Raw genomic sequence first — 23,339 nt, forward strand, 5'->3', positions numbered from 1 at the left:
AACGTTTTCCAGATCTTTTCTTGATTTTGTAATGTAACGGATACAGGTTCTGTCTTAATACTACGATGCCTTGTATGGTTATAACTGGATATCAATTTATCTATAACATCAATGTACTTTCGTGTATTCATTTCGGTAAAGTATTTCCACATTTTTGTTTTTAGAGTTCGATTAAATCGTTCTACGACAGAAGCTTTGGTTGTATTATGTGTCGTGAAAAACTGAACGTTTCTCTTTTTCAAAAAATTTTGAAATTGTTTATTGGTAAACTCTTTCCCTGCATCTGTTTGTAATGATTCGGGTGTACGTTCCGAAAATATCTTTTCGAAAGCGGATTGAAGGGACACAGATGTTTTATCTTTGAGAGGGATAGCCCAAGCGTATTTCGAAAGGATGTCTATACAGGTCAGCAAATATTTATATCCATCATTAAAAGACGCCAGGGATTGCATACCCACTAAATCAGATTGAAATTGCTCGTTTAAGCCTCCTACGATGACTCTGTTCCTGGGAAACTTGTGCCTCAAAGGCTTGTGCAAAGTATAAGAATCCTTGGTTTGCAACCATTTCTGGATATCTTTTGTTTTTACGCGACCTTTTAAAACACGATGCAAAGCAGCAACACCCCCGAAACTTGCGGGGACCTGTTGATCCCGATAAGTCTGAGACAGAGCTGCGTTCATTGCAACAGTTGTTATGATCTAAGCGTACACTGATATTCATTTATATATGTTTAACTAAAACAGGGAAATAATGCCAGAGTTTCTAATAACTTCTCAATATAAAGATTTCAGAAAATAGGTCTAACACATGTACAAGATAGAAAATGAATGCTACATCTCAAAGTTTGAACAAGAAATGATATATATGTTTAAGAACAACCATATTTATACTCTATAAAAATCAATAGGTTTGTATTCAATAGGTATATTTAAAAATTATGTAAGTGTTCATTACAGATTAATTCTTTTAAATAGGGTCTGAACCTGGAGACAGTCATGAGATCATTGTAAAATAAAATAACATTTTATCGAACATCCTAATTATTTTACAAATATTCATAGTATTTAATACCTAAGACACCAGTGGTAGTACAAAATGTGTTTCTTACTTCATCGAGTACATTGTTTAAACACACAGATTTTTAAAAAGTCCTTGGTAATGTAGTGAGCAGGTTTCAGTAACATTAAATAGGATTCTTCACCCCAAATATTTCCGTAAAATTGTCTGGCGATGTCAACAGCATTGAATCTCAGAGCAATGGCATTCACAGTTTCTGTTTTATAAACGAGTTCTTCACAGTCTATGCGCTTGGGATAATTTAGTTCTTCTTGTTGATTAAGAAGCTCTTCAAGCGACGTCTTTAGAATAATTTGGAGACGTGCTCTTCCCATAGAAATGTCGAAGGACTGGGGCAGATTTTCCTCCTTAACAGGTTCGTCGGATATGCTTTCGTTGGCTTCTCAAAAGTTCATGTTTTGATAAACGAGGTTGGTGACAATGTCGCTGATACGGCTAAAGTTGGTCATCAGTTCTTCCCACTGCGTAGTTGTAATGCTGAGGCTACTTTTTTCATCTCCTTGAGCAGAAAGTTGTTTCAGAGTGAAGTTGGAATCCTTATACGTGACCACAAAGTTCTTGGGCAACTCCAGATTTAGTGTCAGCAGGTCTTGTTCCTCCACTGTCATGTTGGTTGCGAGAACATTCAAACACCACGGGTCAAAGTTCACTCCTCGTCTTGTCGGATAGTAAGCTTTACCATATTTGGCATACTCTCGGATGTGCACAGTCACTTTTCCCTTGTAAATGCTGGGTCCCACAAAGACATTGTTTCCCATGTGAGTGAGCTCCTCTGGAATAGCCTCTTCAGTGAAGAGTCCTTTGCGCTGGAAAAAAAATAAATAAATCGGTTAGTATATAATACATAAAAATGGGGTCACATACAATATCAACTTTAATATATAAGCTTTTCGCAAATACGTACTTTTTTCTCGAAATGGGATGTTTCTTCTGCTTTTCTTTTGTTGCAAGAGCTAGCCGATTCTCTTGGAATAACTTCGGTGCGGTCTTCATGGCTCAACACTTTATCGTTCAAAGGCATAGGTTCTTTCTTAAATAGTTTTTCCATCTGAAAAAAAGTAAAGACAATTTAAGCCCATATTGCAAATTCAACTATTTTTAAAGATTAAAAAATCTAAAAACAGTATATTTAAAAAAGTTACTTACCTCTCTGTGGTTTCGTGCTTGATCCATTCGAAGCAGTGAAGAATGATTGTCTAAGCAAAAGCAGGTACGTACACTCAGGGCGATAGGCAGGAAAGAAATGCGGAACGTTGCTCGGGATAACCTTATATCAGGTAGGAACTCTTTATTTCATCTAAACGGTGATTGGTTAAGAGACGGTGAGGTCATGTTTCAAAGAATCTGATTGGTCCACAGAAAAGTATCCATACACCTCAGCGGAGGCATACAAAGGTGTGATACGGCAGACGCCATTTTGCAAGACAACATGCCCCAACAAGAAATGGATGATGTCATTCCAAACACGTTGTTCAAGAGTTTGTTGCCACGAAACCTAAAAATATATATTCGATGCCACAAAAAGCAAAAACTCTGAAACATAAAATCTTTGCCACAGAATCAAAACGAAACTTTGATGATGTCATTCCGTCTACGTCATCCCATCCATCTACGTCACTTCCGGTTGTCACGTGATACAAGATAGCGGAGGCCACGCCCATTTTCTGTGACGTCACTTCCGTCACCCGAGTACCCCCGGTTACTACTATCTTTTCTTGGTACTTTACATAATTTGCCGTGATTATCAATTAATTTATTGCTTACCGACTTTTTCTGGAATTTATTAAGTATTCCTTGAATACTTGTATTTGAATTTATTTCGGTCACTCGGAAGTATATGTGCATGTTGATCAATATACTAGTATAAGGAATGAGGATCATCAGCACTGAGTGGTTCCAAGCACCTATACCGTATTTCTTCTTAGTTCTTTTTTAAGAAGTAAAAATAAAGCTTCCTAAAAGAGAAAAGGTTTTTTTTTTTTTTTTTTTTTTTTTTTTTTTTCCTGTGTGAGTGTGTGTGCGTGAAATGCATCTCATTTACTTATTAGGCATGACACTCATGATAAATTAAATGCCATATATGTTCTAAGAATTGTATGACACTAGTGTTTAATTAAAATAATGCTTCTTCGAAATCATGATCTTTCTTAGATTAAGTTGCACTTAATCTAAAAATTATGTTTGATCATGCTATGGAATTCGTGTTAATATTACCTGCTATATATGATTTTATTTGTGAGATGTGCGATTTTCACGAAAGATTAAGTATCAGATATTCTCAAAGAACTGCAAGAGTTCAGGGTTATATAAAATAATGTCAATTTGAAAAGCATATCTTTTAGCATAAGACTAATAACTACACCACTAATAACACGTATCGTTACAGAGCCATGATAGAAAAATTACTGAATCATGGTTTTGATACGAAAACGTCTCAACTGTCATCAGAATTGTTTTTCAAAGATATAGCAGGACGTATGAATGTTTTTGATACTCAAGACACTCAGCCGAATGAAGGATTCAACCAACGTGCAGGAGTTTTGTTTATTCGGTGAAGGTGAATTTAAAGTTTTACTCGAACAAGCTTCATTGTTTGTAAGAAAAGTGAGAGTCAGTCCGGGTGTAGTGCTAAGACATGCCAAAAGCCTAGAAAAATCGACAGCCAAATATCCCATTAACAGAGTGCTCTGCAAAGCCTATTCCATTCCAACGGGAAATATGAGTTTTATTCAAGACAATATTTTCATAGGTCAAATGCCTAATCGTATTGTGGTGGCATGCGTCGATAATGATGCCTTTAACGGAAACTATAAAAAATCTCCTTTTGAATTCAAGCATTATAATATGAACTTTATCGGCGTTTATGTGGACGGTCAACCGGTACCTCATAATCCTCTTCATCCTAATTTTGATAAAAATCATTTTATACGAGCTTACCAGAATTTGTTTATGAATGCAGACGACAGAGGACTTTACCTTTCAAGATCAGAATTTTCAAAAGGATATTCCTTATTTCACTTCGACATGTCACCTGACCTTTGTGATGGCTCTCATTTAAATCTGGTTCGACACAGCAACTTAAGATTAGAAATAAAATTTAGGACTCCCTTACAACAAACTGTTTCAATATTAGTGTACGCTGAATTTGAAAATTTGATAGAAATCAATAAAGCTCGAAATATTCTATACGACTATGGAAACTGATGAATTCATCACAGATTCATCAAATCTTATCTCGAAATACTATTTCTTTGAGATATTATGCGGGTGTTTTTCCTTGTGACAAAATACCTGTGATTCAAAGTTTTCCCTGTGCACTGGTGCTCAATACTGATAAATATGATAAAAAAGGAACTCATTGGCTAGCTGTCTACATTGCAGACATACAGACTTTGAATTTTTTTTACTCTTATGGACTCCCGTTTGAAGCACATGAAAAAGATATCACATCCTTTGTCAAGAAATATCGTCATGTTTGCTGGAACAAGATTTCGCTTCAGAGTTTAACTTCTAATGTATGTGAACATTATTGTATTTATTTTATTATTAAACGATGTTAAGGACTCTGTATGGAACTCATTGTATCACCCTTAGCTGTAAAGAATCATGATTTCCAAATATTTCAATTTGTCAAAAAAAGATATGGTGTAAACATGATTTTTAAAAAATAAATTTGTTTTAATTTGTAAAAATGTCTCTTGTATTTCTTGTTTCTACACTTATTTAAACAAAATTCATAATGTCTTCTGGTTGCCAGTATCCTTAAAGGTTGCTTAGAGATTTTCTGTAAAGTATAAAAGTCAGTGTTTTCTTAACATGCTGTCTTTTCCAAACATGGAACTACCCACGTTCGTACATCCTTCTACTTGTCTTCTGAGCGTACCTACTGGTTCGGGAAAAACGGTTTTTGTGAAGAAATTGATAGATCATAAAATGTTCCATCCCATGCCGACCAATATTATTTATTGCTACGGATGTTATCAACCTCTTTTTAATTCCATGAAAAATGTAAATTTAGAAGAAGAATTACCATCTAACCTGCAGACTCTCCAAAATGCTTTAATTATCATAGACGATTTAATGTCTGAATTAGCAAGTGATACTCGCTTAAGCAAACTTTTTACAAAAGGAAGTCATCACCGAAACCTTTCAGTCATTTTCATAACGCAAAATCGTTTTCACCAAGGCAAGGAGATGAGAAATATTCATTTAAATTCCCATTATCTTGTCTTATACAAAATCCTAGAGATAAAAGCCAAATCATGCATTTAGCTAGGCAAATGTTCCCCGGAAAAGTAAAGGCCTTTCAAGAAATTTTTCAAGATGCTACTTCAGCCCCTTTCAGTTACTTGATGATTGATTTACGACCTGAAACAAGCGAAACGCTCCGCCTTCGTACGGGTATCTTTCCTGGGGATAAATACTATGTCTACCAGCCCCGATAGTTCATTTCAGTTTGAGATATAGAATGGCTAACATGTCTTCTCCCATCGTGATCGATTTCGAAGGTTTTCAGTGGATGCCTCATTGTTACATTGTTAAAGAATTAGCTTTTTACTCCGTGCATGAAGGATATCACAGTTGCTGGTCAATTTACCCCTCAGCCTTGGAAAACATTATCACGATCTCAGCAAAAGTGTTTTGCTTGGGTCACAAGAAATCGTCATCATGTGAATTGGAATGAGGGTGTTTTACCTTATACTCATCTTCGTGTTATTTTGTAATATTTGTCATCTAGTCACTCTGTCATATACGTGAAAGGATTAGAAAAGAAATTATTTTTAGAAAATTTATTATGTAGAGACATCATAAATCTAGACTGTCCTAAGATAGAGAATTTAGAAAAGAAACATTCTTTAACATGTTCGATTCATGCAAAAGGATTTAATTGCTGTGCTTTAACCAAAGCGGCTGCATTTGCTACCTATATAAAAGAAAGTGTGCAAGAAAAAGAGCTCATTTGTCATCAGCATGTCTCATCTGAAGGATGTGGATTATCTAAAACTGTTAGGAAAAAGTCGAATAAAAGCAGCTGTACTGAAAAAGTGTCCGAATCATCTCATTAAATCTGTTTGTGAATGTGTTTTAAATCTTCTAAAAGGAAACGTACCCATCACCAAACGCATCAAAAATCGACTCGTCCCTTTTAAAAGAACTTTGAGGAAATTAGCGGACAAAAAAGTACCTCTTTTTAAGAAAAGACGTCTTTTGGTTCAAAAGGTGACGGTTTTCTATCTTTCCTGATTCCTGCAGCAGTCAGTGTCTTATCCTCTCTTCTCCATGGAACACAGTAAGAAATTTGTCCTGCTGCCCCTGGATCGTATGCACCAGTTGGAAGATGAACATTTGAGTGATTTAGATACCCAAATTCAAAACATCTTAAAAAAGAAAATGAAAGATGAAGAAAAATCCAAATTGTGCATACAAGTTCTGCAAAAGTATGTCACGTTTCCTCATGTGAATGCGTCTGAAAAACAACCGCCTGAACAATTTTCTGAGACAGATGTAGAAAAGGAAATTGTGCAGAATGTTCCTGTGAAACAGAAAAGAACGGGACTGAAAATAATAGATTTCTTAAAAGAACATCAGATTTCCTGGACACACAATAAAGTACTGATTCTGGACGATCATGTGTTTTCTGGGTCCAACATTGTTCAACTGATAAACTTTCTGTTGAGAAATAGAACTGAAAGACCTACTGCCTTTGAACAGTTTAAAAATGTACTCAATGTGAATAATTTTCCTCAAGACTTAAAAACAAACATTTAATGAATGTAAAAACTATGTATGCTAGACCTAAAAGAAAGTCCTCTTCGAAACTATGGCTGAAATTGTAATGAAATGTTCATAATAAAAGTTCATTTCTGATTATTTGTGTTATGTTTTTCTTTGATAAAGTTAATATATAAAATCATTTTTCCTGATTAAACTAATATATACATAATCATAACCATTATTTTCTAAAAAAATATTAAAAAAACTTACCTTTTATGAAATCCTTTTCAAAAAAAGAACAACACCATAATTTTCAAACTTCTATTTATTTGTTTTTTTTCTAAATAAGTTTTTTATACACACACAAATGTATGATTCTGCACATATATATATACATATTTTTTTCACATACAAAATTTCATTTTCAGATAAGGTTCTAACATAAAAAGTTCTTCAATATGCTAATAACCATACGGCAATGTGCTCAAGTCTTTTTTAATCACCCATTTATATAATACAATTCTGTACATTTTTGTCTCGGGTTTATTCATCACCGTTCTTCTTTTCCTTTCTCGAGTGATTTTGGAGGGCTTATGGATAAAGATGTTTTCTTTTTCGTCCAGACTGCAGACCAAGCGTTTCATACTTTCAAAATTCAGCAACTGGGAATTGCGAAAGTTCAAGGAAAATCCTCTAACTTTGCAGCAGGTTTTCCCAGTTGCCGTCTGATAAGCATAGTTCTTGGGACCTCCTGAAAAAAAAATCATGAGAAAAAGAGATAATAGAAAAAAAAAACTTGAATTAAACATTTTTGGTACACATTAAATAAAGAACTTTTTAAAGGTCCTTACCAGAGACGAAGGTTTTGATGACATCTCCATCCAGTTCATCCGTAAACTCTCCAAGAAAATTTCCTAACGAATGATCATTTCTTCCATTCGAGGCATATATTATGGAGTCTGTGTCGTGATACAGGACGTCCCTACCCAATTTTTCCATTTCACTATACAGCTTGAGACGAGCCCAAGCTGTTGTGAACGTAGCTAGGAAAATGTTGGTAGAGGCATCCTGCGGCACAAACTCTTTCGCAGACTCCCAGACTCCCAGCAAATGGCAGCCACATCAGGTGTGGGAAGAAAGACATCTTTGATCTGAAAATAGAAGAGTCATGAGTTAACAGCTCAAAATACATTGAGTTTACAGATTAATAATATCGGTAAGGAAACTTACTTTTTTGGTAGGATCAGCCATCATCTTATTAAATTCTGGCACCGTATGCACATAGCTAAGCTGTCCTTTGTTGACGTTCATACTCCATCTGAAAAAAAAAATCCAACATAAATCACAAAGAATTAAAAATAAAAATGTTTACAAAAAATTAGGTATAAAAGAAAATCATCTTACCTGCCCCAAAAGCTATTCAGGGCCAACTTGGCGACGCCCAGGGTTCTTGGAAATCTTTCCTGCGTCTAACTTGACACCCTCTCTTTCTTCATACTGGCGAATATACTCTAATTTATCATCCGATGTCACACAATTTGTTGGCCATCCACTACTTTCCTGCTTGATCTTAAGAAAAGATCAATGTATGATCTGAACAGGGAAGTAGAGGATGTCGGGAAATGGTACACTTCATAAATCTAGAAAAAAGTAATAAATTTCAGTTATGACAAAAGATTTTAAATAATAATAAATTTGAGTTATGACAAAAGATTTAAAAAATTTTTGAATACTTACATGTGTGACGAGGTATCCTTTCTTTTTCGCCAGCTTGACTTCCTCCGATACCCACGTTCCGACAGGAGCTCGCTCGTCGTCTGTGTGGGTACACGGAGCTTGCATTTGATGAAGGGCGCAGGTTCGACACAGGGGGAACATGAGTTTCTTCCGGCATCGGTATGGAAGTACCGGAAGATAAAGGTTCCGTGGAGGAATCACACGACATTGAACGAGTCCAAAGTAGTTTTCTAGATCCCCGAAGCTTTCCGTGAGGATTTCCGGATGTCCCACAGGGTAGACGCAGTACTTATTCACCTGTGAAATAAAACAAAATGTCAGAAAATCTAGCATAAAAACATACATAAAAGTCAGAAAACACATCATCATCCATGAAAAGATTTTAAAATGATAAAAAAGTACGAACCCATGGATAGAGAGATGTGAAATCCACATATTTAGCGTCTCCCTCGTGGAACAATTTGAGGGCATTGGTCCGTCCTCCGAAAAATGACTCGCGAGGATTGAGCCGGTCCCTCAGATGGTGTTGATCAAGGAAAGCTTGGAGATCTGGATTTTCCTCTTTTTCTCTCTGAAACTCATGCTCCCACATTTCTATGACGTGGAAACACTGGGCTCGAAGTTTTCGTGTGGTGTCCTCTGTTTTCTCCCTCAAGGTTGCCATGGAAACCCCTTTTAGCGGATGAATGACATCCCCGTCATAGCATGAACTACACCCATGGAAGAAATAGCCCTAAAATAATACAAATATATTAATAGGGTTCCACATGTGAATTAACATTAAAAGTGTAAAATCATTAAAAAAGAATCACACAGAAAAAGAATGGTTATATTTTCTTACTTGAAACTGATAGACGGTTTGAGTTGCTTGGCAGAAACCGTCTACCGAGATTCCGGCGATTCTGTGCTCTCCGGAACCGTTCAACGCATGTTCAATGGCAATGCCTTCCGAAGCAGCAATAAAGTCCAACCACCGGATCGAATCAGGGCTGTAATTCGTGGAGTTCACATATCCGTGTGTGGGTACCATGGCAATCGTGTTGGGCTGAATGTTTCCACTCCGATACGTTGCCATACACGCTGACGCAATGGTCACGTATCTAAAAAGAAAAGAGAACAACTTCATGAGCATGATTATTCCATAAGAACATAACTGTAAACTTTATGATTATTGTATAAAAGAATTAAAAAAATAACTTACTGGAATGGATCCACACCCGCCACATCCAAAAACTGGGCTCGAAATTTCAGGCAGCAACGAGGAAGAATATCCACGTCCGATCTATTAAAAGAAAAAATGTTAAAAAATACGAAACATAAAATATAAGAATAAAACAAAATATTAAATAAATAAGAATAATGGAGGGGAAAATGTATCTGCAATAGGCCAGCATCTCTACTTGGAAGTTAAACACGTCCCCCTTGTGTTCTTCGTGCCAGGATAGAAATGCCTTTCGGGCTGGAGTACTCATGGTGTCCGGGCTGTAGTACCGGGCCTCAGGCAGCGGTCCGACATAATTTTGGTTATCTCAGGAGTTGAAAAGATGGAAAAGTATCCCTTTTTCAATTCCCTGAGACCGAAGCAGCCCGGCAGCTTGGACAACACCATCGGTAGAAAATTTAACGAGTCTATGACCCGAATGTTCAGACTAGGGTGTCTTAAACACATGATCATAGACCCGTTAGGGATCACCTCCGGGGCTGTGCCTTGCTCCAGGAGCCAGGCCATTACGAACTGACCGTCGAACCTGTAAGTAAAAAAAATATATATATTATCAGTATTGAAAAAGTAGTCGTGTAAACTAAACCATGCAAACTAAAGTATTTTTAACTTACCCTTTCATGTTGTGTGCCACGGCGGTGTAGCTTTTATGCTGTGGCGTGAACAGCCAGGCACAGAAATCTCGGCTCGCCTCATAGCCCGGAAACACTTTCTCAGTGCCGTCGGCATACTGAGCCACCGCGAAATTTACGAGATGTTCCCCCGAAGACTGGTCCGTTTCAAAGTCAAAAGAATTAACTTGTCATCAGACTTCTTCGGAGCAACACGTCGCAAATAACAACGGTGCTCAGCAGCCACGACAAATTGGCTGCAAGAAGGACACTTGGTGGTTCCACATCTGTGAAGCTCTTTAGGACACTTACGGCGTTCAATCACTTGGCAGCATTCCCTGCACTGGTGTACCTGTAACGACAATTATTTTTTTAAACACAACCATTTCCAAAAATTCTACATATTAATTTATATTTACACAAATTTTCAAAACACTTACCCTATCGCAAAGTGAAAACTCTTGGTTTTCAGTGAGGGCTTTGTGTGCTGCGTAACAGGCATCAGAGCGGCAGAGACGGTCGCAATTCTGGCATCGTTGGGGCTGGCCCGGAAAGCAGTCGGTTCTCAAGCATATGGGACAGGCATTGGCACATCTATGAAATTTGGTAGGCCTTTTCACAGGTCGTGCAGTAATGATCACTGCCGAAAAACCCTTTGAGGGACTTGATCACTTCATAATGTCCATGGTGAAGCCATAAATTGATCCGTTGAGGCCTCTCTCTTCCTTTATAGACCACCTAAAACACAGACAAAAATTTTCTCTTAAATTCCAAAAAATTAAAGTAAAATAAGTTTTTAACATCTAATTACATACATAAACCGATCTAAAAATTGCCCCCGCGCATTTAACATAAAAAAAAAAACCGAATAGCATGCATGTATAACATAAAGTTAATCTAAAATTTCACCACGCACTATTCAAAGTTATATTTTTTAACATCTAAACGAATTACATGCACCAAGCATAAAGTTAACCAAAAGTAAAAATTTTCACAAGTTATATTTTTAACATCTAAGAAACTTTTCCTGAAATCGAATAATCTAAAAATTTCTAATTTTTACACCCTAAATTTTGACATGCATGCATTTTATGCGTGAATATGCATAAATATAATCTTAAAAGTTAAAGTAGTTTAAAAGTTCGCTAGGCATTTTTTTTATAAAGCATATTTTTAACATCTAAAGAAATAGCGTGTATGCATAAAATATAAATTTTATTTTAAAAGTAAAATTAATCTAAAAATTTTTTAAATTATGTTTTTTAACATCTAAATAAATTTCACACATAAAAATAATCTAAAAATAAAAATCCTCACGCGTTTTTACAAGTTGTATTTTTAACATTACAGCTAATTGCATACATGCATAAAATATAAAGTTAATATAAAAATCTAAAAATAAAGATTCACGTTAGATTTTAAACGAAAACTTTTCTCTAAAAATAAATTCCAAAATCGAACAATTTACAAAAAGAATACATTCAGTTTCGCCCATTATATTTTTAACGTAGAAACCAATTAAAAGTATTCTAAACAGTTAAAGTGCTCTAAAAATAAAAATTCACCATGCGTTCAGTTTTCATCCATTATATTTTTTAACATTGAAACGAATTGCATAAAGTGAATTTAAAGATTCACCCTGTATTCAGTTTGTTAACATGGAAACATAACGAAATGACCATAACGCTAGTCATCTCAATTTTTCAGTCCGTTGAAAACTATTTCTAAAAAATTATTCACTTACAAAATAAATTTTACCATAAACATAAATTTTTACCACAAAATAGAAAAGAACGATATGGAGTTAGGATATTGAAACAGGCAGAAAAAAATTTAGCTAATTTCAAGGGTAGTACTTTAAAACATAAATATCTGGCGACAAAACTGACTTACCTTGTTCAAATTATCCGAAGAAAAGACGGCAATTTGAACATCCGGGTGGTCTTCAAATATGGCGATTTCTGAACACGTGCAAGGGCCTAAAGACACATTCGCGGCCGTATGGCACGATTTACAAGAGCTGGTCGGTGACGATTTTTCATGGCATTGATGGCAGTCGTATCCTTATGTAAATGGGCCAACGCATAAACAATTGCTTTGGCACAACAGTGTCCTTCGTCATCGTATGGAATAGCCAAAATGGATTTTTAATCCAGTCTGTCCATGGAGATATTCACTACTTTCCTGTTCCGTCCAGCACCGAGAGGTCGTTTGATAGTAATTACGTCCACCGAGAACTCTGTATCCAGTTCAATTTTATCCTTGGACCGCAGCACTTTCATAACGGCAGCCAGAATCTTTTCGACTGTTAAGGTCGAAACTGGCTTTAAAGATGTGCTGATGGGCTTATCTAAGCCTTCTGCCTGGATGCAGAACCGGATGAGGTCTGATGGGCCCAGATTTGCTGTTGTCCGGCGAATAAGTTGCTCACACAATTCCCGGACGGTATCTGGAATTCGTAACATTGGGATTCCTTGTACGTCCTGAGGCAGTCGTTCCATATTTATACTGGCCCGGAAAGTAATTTCCTCGGCTTGGTACTTGTGATTTCTACGACGAGACTTTTCTGTGAGAACAATCGCCTCATTAATCTGGAAAAAAAAAATAAATAATTTTCAGTAATAATCAAACATTTTCAAAATACATTATTTTAATAAATCATGCAAAAAAGAAAAATATATACCGATCGTTTATCGGAACCAGCCATATACATAGGGCCATGAGCTGATGACAGAGAAGTCTAAAAATAAATAAATAAAAATAAACACATTCATTTTTATTAATAATAAGTTTAGTAATTTTTAGTAATAAGAAAAAAATATTCTAACAGAATCTAAAAATGCTAAAATACTTACCTCGAATCCGGAACCCACTTGATAATATAAAGGCAGAACCAAGGGATTTTCCATGAATATTCATCTAATAACTATCAAAATAAAAGTGGATTCATTCAAAATAAAATAAGCTGAAATGGTAAAATACGATCAAATAGAAATAAAATACGCTACGGAAATACGAGTAAAAAAACTTACATCGTCATCAGAATCACGGAAAAGACAATCGGGATCCTCAAACAGCACCTGGCAATTAAAAAATTAGAATAAATAACGTATTAAAAAAAATCGTTTTCAAAAATGGTAATCTAAAAATAAGGTATCAAATACAAAATATACTTACATTAGATGCAAAAAAAAAAAAAAAAAAAAAAAAAAACTCGCTTGGTAGACATTGTGTAGAAAAACGAAATGGCACAAAAGAAAATAACAAAAAGGCAAGATAACGTTCACTCAGCAACAACCAGAGTAGAAATGACTGTAATCTATGTCTATGTCTTATCACTTAGTAAGAAGCAATCGACCATTAACAGCCTTTACCAATATATGATACTTGACTTTTAAATGCTTGAAGAATCGAGTAAGTTGTATCCAATAATATGGAAGTACTTGTACACATGCTGTGTTAGAACTCAGAGATTACTGGCGACGGAGTCTCCTGTGCCGCCGTCCGTAGAATGCCATCTATTAGTAATGAACAAAAGCATTTTAGTTGACTGGAGCTCTGGTTGCGCCATCTCTTGAAGGATGTATTGTAAGGCATTTTTAAAATTTCATAGAAATTATTCTTTTGATAAGCAACAATTGGCAAGTAAAATGATGAAAAACACAATTTGCAATACATTGAAACGTTTCACAAGAGTAAAAACTATTTACACACAAAGTCTAATGCTTTGGCAGGAACAAAGTCCATAGCGCTTTATAATTTGATAAGTAAATCTATAAGTAAAGAAAATGAAGTAAAGTCTTGGCTAACTAAGAAGAAAACGAAAATATATACATTACCACCGACTATTATCGTGAATAATTTCACAACTGAACAACGCCTCTTGTGGCGTTGTTCAGTTGTGAAATCATAATTTCCTAGTTTTTTGATGATATTCTTAGGATGACTGTCACATTTCATAAAAAAGTTATGAGAAGCTTTTAGAATTTCAGAATCCGTGGGTTTAATTTTTAAATCATTGTGAAGAGTGCTGTTTCGTACGAACCAAGGCGCATTTGTAATTATTCGGATGACCTTGTTTTGAATTCTTTGTATTTTTTCGCAACGAGTTCTTGCAGTTGCAACCCACGCTAGTAGATAGAAAATGCGGGTTCACCTGCACGCCGTGTGGGGTGTGGGCGTGGCCAATGACGTCACACAGAGAGTGGGACCAAAGGCAACGTCATCACGCTAGGAGGCGTGGTCACGAGTGGAGTTGAGGTGTTGGCAAACTGCTGATTGAGTTGTAGACCTCCTGCTTTTCATTTAAAGTTAGTTTTTTTTAAATTGGCAACGGGAAATATTTTCTGCATCTTAATTTTGATGATATAGCGATGCTGCCCTCTATTAATGAAAAAGTGAATTATATGTTTTAGAAATATATTTTTTAAGTCTGTTGTTAAAATTATTCAATGCGCGACTCTGAAAACAATGTAAAAGAAACAAATATAAAAAAGACTTTCCTTTAATGTAACTACAAGATAATTTGTTTTTATTACTCAATTTTATTCTGATACTTTTATCCTTTCTAGTTTTAAATTAAACTTTAACTTATTTCATAGGTTTTCTGTTCATAATAACATATTCATTTACTGTCATATTTTTTTAATACTTAACGTTTCTAATTTGTAATATTTTATTTAATTTCCACATACTATTTTTTTTTTTCATACCTTTCATAAATTTCAGCATACCCTGATTTTTAACTTATATGTTATATTTCACAAATGTTCCCGCACATGCTGTTTATTTGCTACATTACTTAATTTTAGATGCAATTTCACACTTTTTTTAACGTTATAATGTTCAATATATTCTGAATTTTAACTTCATTTACTTTTTTTAAACCACTCTAGTATTCTATACACACTTTAACTTAGTGGTTTGAAATTCTATTTAAAAAGAAACGTTTATTTTTCGTGATCTTAGTTCTTTTACTAAATTTTCTACAAAATTTCTAATTTCTTTCACATGTTCAACAATATCTTCCTTACATTACCGAATATTTTTTTTTTAAACTTAAGTCTATAACTGTTAATTACTTCTCTTACGTTCATGATTTCCCTTCTGTGTTTATATTTCTTAATTCTAGTTTAACTTATTTATTATAATGTTTTTATTTCTATCTCATCACTCGTAATTCCAACATTTTATCCCTTTTTATTTATTTTAACGATATGGATTGTTTTCATTTATTCCATATTCAAACATTTCCTTACAATTTTTAAAATACTTGTTTTATTTTCCGATCATAATAGATCATCTACAGGTTTTACTCAGAAATTTCCATTCACAACTTTACAGTTTAAAACCATTTATATCTAACTGTATTTCTTTCTCATATAGTTCTACGATCTTCAAAGTTTCTAACATCATGTTTAGTTTTAAATCCCTATTACCTTTAAGTGTGTTGATAATTTTCATTTCTAATTTTACATCCACATTCAGTGTTTCATCCACACATACCAAAATATTTCTTACATCTTCTGGGATTTAGTCTATGTCATATTTCAGTACTTCAAATGAATTTACACTGTTCACATTATTATTTTTTCATGTTTTAGAGACACTGACTATACTAATTTTACTATTTTTCCTACACTAATTGCATCTATGTCAGCACTCATGATAAACTAGCAATTGTTTTCCATCACATGCATAAAGAAATTCTTAAAACCAACTTTTTCAATATCGTACTCAAATTACTGTTTTCCAGATGGGAAATACCAGTATTCTTTGGTTTTACTCTGTTACATCTTTTTAAATTTTAACATCTTACTTTTAATTCTAACATAGATCTTTTGAACAGTTTTTTCTTTTAATGATAGCCTTACCTTATTTGTTCAAATTAATTCTTTCATTCACCTTCTTTACTACCTTTCAGTACCTTCATAATTCACTATGCAAACGCAATGTCTTTCACTGACATTCTGTTTAATAATACTACAAGTTTCGTTAATTGACAAAAAGCGAATTATTTCTCATTTCAAAATAGAACTACTATATTTTTGCACAAACATTACCTTTATCCATTCAAGACACCCCTTAACCAGTAACTGACGTAGCGATAGGAAAGGAGACTCTTATCATATGCTCTTTCGACATTTGAGGTTTTTAGAACTTCTTTGGCAAGTATATCAGTACCATCAGAAAATATACTTCACATTTTTACTCAGTTTAAAGGCAACATACTGTTATTAGAATGGGTTTAGTTAAATTTATAACACAAATAAACACATTTTATGCTAAATAGGCATAAACATTTAGATTCAGAATATTTCTTTTTAATCCGATGTAAGACTTGAATTTCATTCAGGATACGGATTGTCTCTTGATTTTCTTTTTGTTTACCTTACACTAATAGAAAATTTTTATTTTACAGGTTCAGCTTTTAACGAAATAAAAACTACGATACACCTGCTGTTTTTAAGAAAAGGAATTTTGATATATTTCTGGAAATGTAAATGCTTTTAGAGTTTTCTTTCAATAACGTTGATTTTCATTACTTTACTAACTTCAATAATTCTCTTATTAGCTAATATGAATGAAAGAAGATTGTCAAAAATGTGACACAGTATAATTCTTACGAACATACGTACCTTTACCAGCATACAGATATTACCGATTGAAATGAAGAAAGATACAGATATTTTACTCCAATCTACATTAAATTAAAAAAATATTTAAACTTTCATACGTTCGAAAGAATAAACGAAAACTCAATAGATATTGTCATGTTTGTATATATGAGATAAAAGTTTTATGAATGGTATTTAAAGTAATGCTCAGAACTTCATAAAAGCGAACATTCACTATGTTAATACACATATCATCAGTTATTTACATAATTCAATGTAATATTAATCATTACATGTACTATATACATATATATTTAAAGTTTAATTGTCTTACAATTGAATAATTAACTATTGAGAGAGAGAGAGGTTCCTTTCTTGCACTATTTAATTCACATGGAACAAATTTTCCCATCAACCACATTGAACCGCGTTTATTAAATTCGCCAAAGCTCTTTTATTTCTGAATTTTCACACTCACGACACATTTTAAATGTAACTATTGATTACCGTTTCAAATACCGATATCATAACTCAGTGTAACACTACACCATAACTCATTTTTTCCCTACTAACTACAATTTTATATGTTCAAGAAGTACATCTAAGACATGATCATCTTCTATGTTCTAGAAAATCAATTCAATTGCGAACATATTATTAAGACTTGCGATTTTAGAAGACTTGCATGTATTAACGATGTCAACGTTTTTTCGTTTTTGTAAGATTCGCATCAAATCATGTCGCATTCGAATGTGGTGTAAGAGATCACTTTTTCTTTTAAACACTTGTAAACAATGGATGCAATTTATAAGAAGAGAAGTATCATGCTGTTTCAAAACATCATCATCAGCATATTTCTGTTTCTTTTGACACCGGCAACATTTAAAAAAAAAGTTTCGTGAGATTTTCTTCAAATTCTGTTTTACTTGAAAAAATGTCCGAACATTCAATACGATGGAAAGATTCATATTGTTTTAATTTCTTATGCTCACTAAATATTTTTTATCACGCTGCACGTTATCATGATAACTTTAAGTCTACAGCGCTTATCAAGGATCTTCCTTCACTTCTGTATGTACTGTCAAACTTGGAATAGCAACAACAACCTTAAGATAATATATTCTTTCGCGTATGATTATCAGAGTTTTAGAAATTTTCCATTACTCTATCATGATAAGTGGATGATGCTTTTAAGATTCTCCTTATGCATATATGTAATATCGAGGTTCAGAATAACAACATTAGGACACTATAACCCTTTCCCACTATCCTATCATGATTATTTTTACACATATGACGCCGGAAAGACTGGCTTCACAAACAAGACATGACAAGAATGTATTACGATAAGTGTTGATGAAATCATTTCGTTAATGTATTTTTTAGATAATTTTTGCTATTTAAGAATGCTACGTATTTCTATATCATTCAGAATTGTCGTTAGATTCAAAAGCGAATATGAGGAATATATGTGATACAGAGTTAAATGTGGAATTATACGAAGAATTTTATTCACGAAATGAAGCTGATATTTTGCTAGATGAACTATCAAATTATGATTTTAAAAATATTAGTTTTGAAATTAATGGGGCTCAGTATGTTCCACGAAGAAAAGTACTCGGTTTTGGTGATGAAGGACTTAGTTACGAATTCTCTGGAACGAGCATTTGTGCAGAACCATGGACTCAAACTCTTCTAAATGTAAAAGATTATGTTGAAACGATAACTGGCAAAAAAATATAATTTTGCTTTATTGAACTATTATCCTGACGGAGTGGCGAAAATTTCAACGCATAGACAATGAAACTTGTCTCGAACCTGAAAGTAATATACCTATCATCAGTTTAGGTGCAAAACGTCAAATGGTATTTACCAGGCGAAATTTCACATCTCGAAGCGTGGACTTAACTCATGGAACTCTCCTTGTAATGAAACCCCCAACGAATCAATTTTGGATGCATGGAATACCCTCTCAACCTGACGTTAAAGATCCTAGAATTAGTATCACATTCCGAAACATAAAAATTTCGAAAATTAAAAAACGACGCTTGGAAGATAATGAGGATGAACTTCCAGAGGATGATTGGTTTGCCCACTATATGAAATCTGTTCCTGAAAATATCTTCATGCCGAATAATCGAGAACAGAAAAAAGAAAGTTCGAAGTTGATTGCACAGTGGACTCTTGGTTGGGGATATTTTGTGTCCATAAATAAGTTTGAAAACAGAATGAACATTCATCTACGTGAATGTGTGGAACAAAATAAAATATTATACCCTACTACACGCGGTGTTGTTATAACTCCTGCAACATGGCAAGAATTTTCCTCAAAAATATATGAATTTAATCTTCTCTATACGAGTGCCAGCATCATTTGCAATAATGAGTTGGTAGTTTTCAATAAAGAAGGTGAGTGCATTTTTCAACAAGTTTTTAAACAAGATGAAAATTCTTTTAAACTAAAACCTACATACCTAAAAGTAACCTGTGATATTTTAAAAAAATTGAAAGAAATTATTCCTGATGTATCTAATACTTTATATAAAAGTATTTTTGAAATTATTTTACCGTTGCAAATCAAATGTAAAAACAATTGTTCGGATATGGTAAGTGATGATGATGAACTTTTTAAAGAACTCATAAACTCTATCAAAACTGAATTAAATTCAGTGATTAAAAAACTATTTAAATGCGAAGGTTGCATTGTAAATCATCCTTCACAAACAAGACATGATTGCATTCTAATAAGTGTTGATAATAGAATTAAATATATTGGTGGAGATATATTTTTATGTATTAATTTTAAAAATATAAGAGATTCTTTAAGGCAGAAAAAAAATTTTTCATTTATTTTGTGATAGGTTTTTTGAATTGAAATGTTATGAAGATTATAAAAATGCATTAATATAAGTACAGCTATTCTATTTAAATTTCTGTGTTTGTTTGATGTTATGACTATGTTTTTTTCCTTATGTTTTTTTAATAGAGATATATTGAAATTTTAGTTTTAATTTTAAAGCAAACATGTATATCAAATGTCAGTAAATGGATATTGCTGTTAATTTGATGTTAATTAATGTAAGAAAATTCTAAGTATATTTTATGTGTAATACAGAAACTTGTTCTCTGGAAATAAATAAATGTATTTAAATAGAAAAGCTTCTTGGTGAAATGAATGTATTTTTATTTTTTATAACAATTTTTTTAAGTATTGTATGTTTACAGTGCAGTATATGCTTCAAGTGATTCACTTGTGTTGAAAATTTAAGAGTTTATGAAGCGATTATTCGCTGAACTTATGTGATATATTTGTAAGGTTTCTTGAATACGAGTAATCTGAAGAGATATTTGAAATCTCATGAAAGAAACATCAGATGTAGTGTATGTCATAAGAAATTTAAGTTTATAGTTTGAAAGTCGCGAAGCTTCTCGTCTTACAATTTTGTAGTGAATAATCACAAGTTCTTTTCATGTAAAAAGGATATGAAAACTTATAAAGTTACTTTTAAGAGTCAATCATGATAAAAAATATTTAGTGAGCATAAGAATTTAAAACAATATGAATCTTTACATCGTATTGAACGTTCGGACATTTTTTTAAGTAAAACAGAATTTGAAGAAAATCTCACGAACCTTTTTTTTTTTTTTTTTAATTTTGCTGGTGTCAAAAGAAACAGAAATATGCTGATGATGATGTTTTGAAACAGCATGATACTTCTCTTCTTATAAATAGCATCCATTGTTTACAAATGTTTAAAAGAAAAAGTGATCTCTTACACCACATTCGAATGCGACATGGTTGGATGCGAATGTTACAAAAACGAAAAAACGTTGACATCGTTAATACATGCAAGTCTTCTAAAATCGCAAGTCTTAATAGTATGTTCGCAATTGAATTGATTTTCTGGAACATAGAAGATGATCATGTCTTAGATGTACTTCTTGAACATATAAAATTGTAGTTAGTAGGGAAAAAATGAGTTATGGTGTAGTGTTACACTGAGTTATGATATCGGTATTTGAAACGGTAATCAATAGTTACATTTAAAATGTGTCGTGAGTGTGAAAATGCAGAAATAAAAGAGCTTTGGCGAATTTAATAAACGCGGTTCAATGTGGTTGATGGGAAAATTTGTTCCATGTGAATTAAATAGTGCAAGAAAGGAACCTCTTTCTCTCAATAGTTAATTATTCAATTGTAAGACAATTAAACTTTAAATATATATGCATATAGTACATGTAATGATTAATATTACATTGATTAATGTAAATAACTGATTATATGTGTATTAACATAGTGAATGCTCGCTTTTATGAAATTCTAAGCATTACTTTAAATACCATTCATAAAACTTTTATCTCATATATACAAACATGACAATATCTATTGAGTTTTCGTTTATTCTTTCGAATGTATGAAAGTTTAAATATTTTTTTTTAATTTAATGTAGATTGGAGTAAAATATCTGTATCTTTCTTCATTTCAATCGGTAATATCTGTATGCTGGTAAAGGTACGTATGTTCGTAAGAGTTATACTGTGTCACATTTTTGACAATCTTCTTTCATTCATATTAGCTAATAAGAGAATTATTGAAGTTAGTAAAGTAATGAAAATCAACGTTATTGAAAGAAAACTCTAAAAGCATTTACATTTCCAGAAATATATCAAAGTTCCTTTTGTTAAAAACAGCAGGTGTATCGTAGTTTTTATTTCATTAAAAGCTGAACCTGTAAAATAAAAATTTTCTATTAGTGTAAGGTAAACAAAAAGAAAATCAAGAGACAATCCGTATCCTGAATGAAATTCAAGTCTTACATCGGATTAAAAAGAAATATTCTGAATCTAAATGTTTATGCCTATTTAGCATAAAATGTGTTTATTTGTGTTATAAATTTAACTAAACCCATTCTAATAACAGTATGTTGCCTTTAAACTGAGTAAAAATGTGAAGTATATTTTCTGATGGTACTGATATACTTGCCAAAGAAGTTCTAAAAACCTCAAATGTCGAAAGAGCATATGATAAGAGTCTCCATTCCTATCGCTACGTCAGTTACTGGTTAAGGGGTGTCTTGAATGGATAAAGGTAATGTTTGTGCAAAAATATAGTAGTTCTATTTTGAAATGAGAAATAATTCGCTTTTTGTCAATTAACGAAACTTGTAGTATTATTAAACAGAATGTCAGTGAAAGACATTGCGTTTGCATAGTGAATTATGAAGGTACTGAAAGGTAGTAAAGAAGGTGAATGAAAGAATTAATTTGAACAAATAAGGTAAGGCTATCATTAAAAGAAAAAACTGTTCAAAAGATCTATGTTAGAATTAAAAGTAAGATGTTAAAATTTAAAAAGATGTAACAGAGTAAAACCAAAGAATACTGGTATTTCCCATCTGGAAAACAGTAATTTGAGTACGATATTGAAAAAGTTGGTTTTAAGAATTTCTTTATGCATGTGATGGAAAACAATTGCTAGTTTATCATGAGTGCTGACATAGATGCAATTAGTGTAGGAAAAATAGTAAAATTAGTATAGTCAGTGTCTCTAAAACATGAAAAAATAATAATGTGAACAGTGTAAATTCATTTGAAGTACTGAAATATGACATAGACTAAATCCCAGAAGATGTAAGAAATATTTTGGTATGTGTGGATGAAACACTGAATGTGGATGTAAAATTAGAAATGAAAATTATCAACACACTTAAAGGTAATAGGGATTTAAAACTAAACATGATGTTAGAAACTTTGAAGATCGTAGAACTATATGAGAAAGAAATACAGTTAGATATAAATGGTTTTAAACTGTAAAGTTGTGAATGGAAATTTCTGAGTAAAACCTGTAGATGATCTATTATGATCGGAAAATAAAACAAGTATTTTAAAAATTGTAAGGAAATGTTTGAATATGGAATAAATGAAAACAATCCATATCGTTAAAATAAATAAAAAGGGATAAAATGTTGGAATTACGAGTGATGAGATAGAAATAAAAACATTATAATAAATAAGTTAAACTAGAATTAAGAAATATAAACACAGAAGGGAAATCATGAACGTAAGAGAAGTAATTAACAGTTATAGACTTAAGTTTTAAAAAAAAATATTCGGTAATGTAAGGAAGATATTGTTGAACATGTGAAAGAAATTAGAAATTTTGTAGAAAATTTAGTAAAAGAACTAAGATCACGAAAAATAAACGTTTCTTTTTAAATAGAATTTCAAACCACTAAGTTAAAGTGTGTATAGAATACTAGAGTGGTTTAAAAAAAGTAAATGAAGTTAAAATTCAGAATATATTGAACATTATAACGTTAAAAAAAGTGTGAAATTGCATCTAAAATTAAGTAATGT

General features: G+C 32.8%; 2 protein-coding genes across 2 annotated transcripts; one reads left to right on the top strand and one right to left on the bottom strand.

Annotated features, from left to right (window-relative positions):
- Positions 1 to 1,071: 1,071 nt before the first annotated feature.
- LOC118180327 (uncharacterized) lies at positions 1,072 to 2,292 on the bottom strand. Its single transcript, XM_035349433.2, has 3 exons — positions 2,227 to 2,292; positions 1,985 to 2,128; positions 1,072 to 1,886 (listed from the first exon to the last, which is right to left on the bottom strand). The coding sequence occupies exons 1-3, from the start codon at positions 2,251 to 2,253 to the stop codon at positions 1,464 to 1,466; spliced, it is 594 nt and encodes a 197-aa protein (XP_035205324.2). The 5' UTR covers positions 2,254 to 2,292; the 3' UTR covers positions 1,072 to 1,463.
- Positions 2,293 to 3,561: 1,269 nt separating this feature from the next.
- LOC146997251 (uncharacterized protein F54H12.2-like) lies at positions 3,562 to 4,284 on the top strand. The gene has a single exon (XM_085817839.1). The coding sequence runs from the start codon at positions 3,562 to 3,564 to the stop codon at positions 4,282 to 4,284; it is 723 nt and encodes a 240-aa protein (XP_085673965.1).
- Positions 4,285 to 23,339: the final 19,055 nt, after the last annotated feature.

This window comes from Stegodyphus dumicola, chromosome 5 (genome assembly GCF_044657685.1).
Source record: "Stegodyphus dumicola isolate Sdum_Otavi_A_Nest chromosome 5, ASM4465768v1".
Lineage (NCBI taxonomy): Eukaryota > Metazoa > Arthropoda > Arachnida > Araneae > Eresidae > Stegodyphus > Stegodyphus dumicola.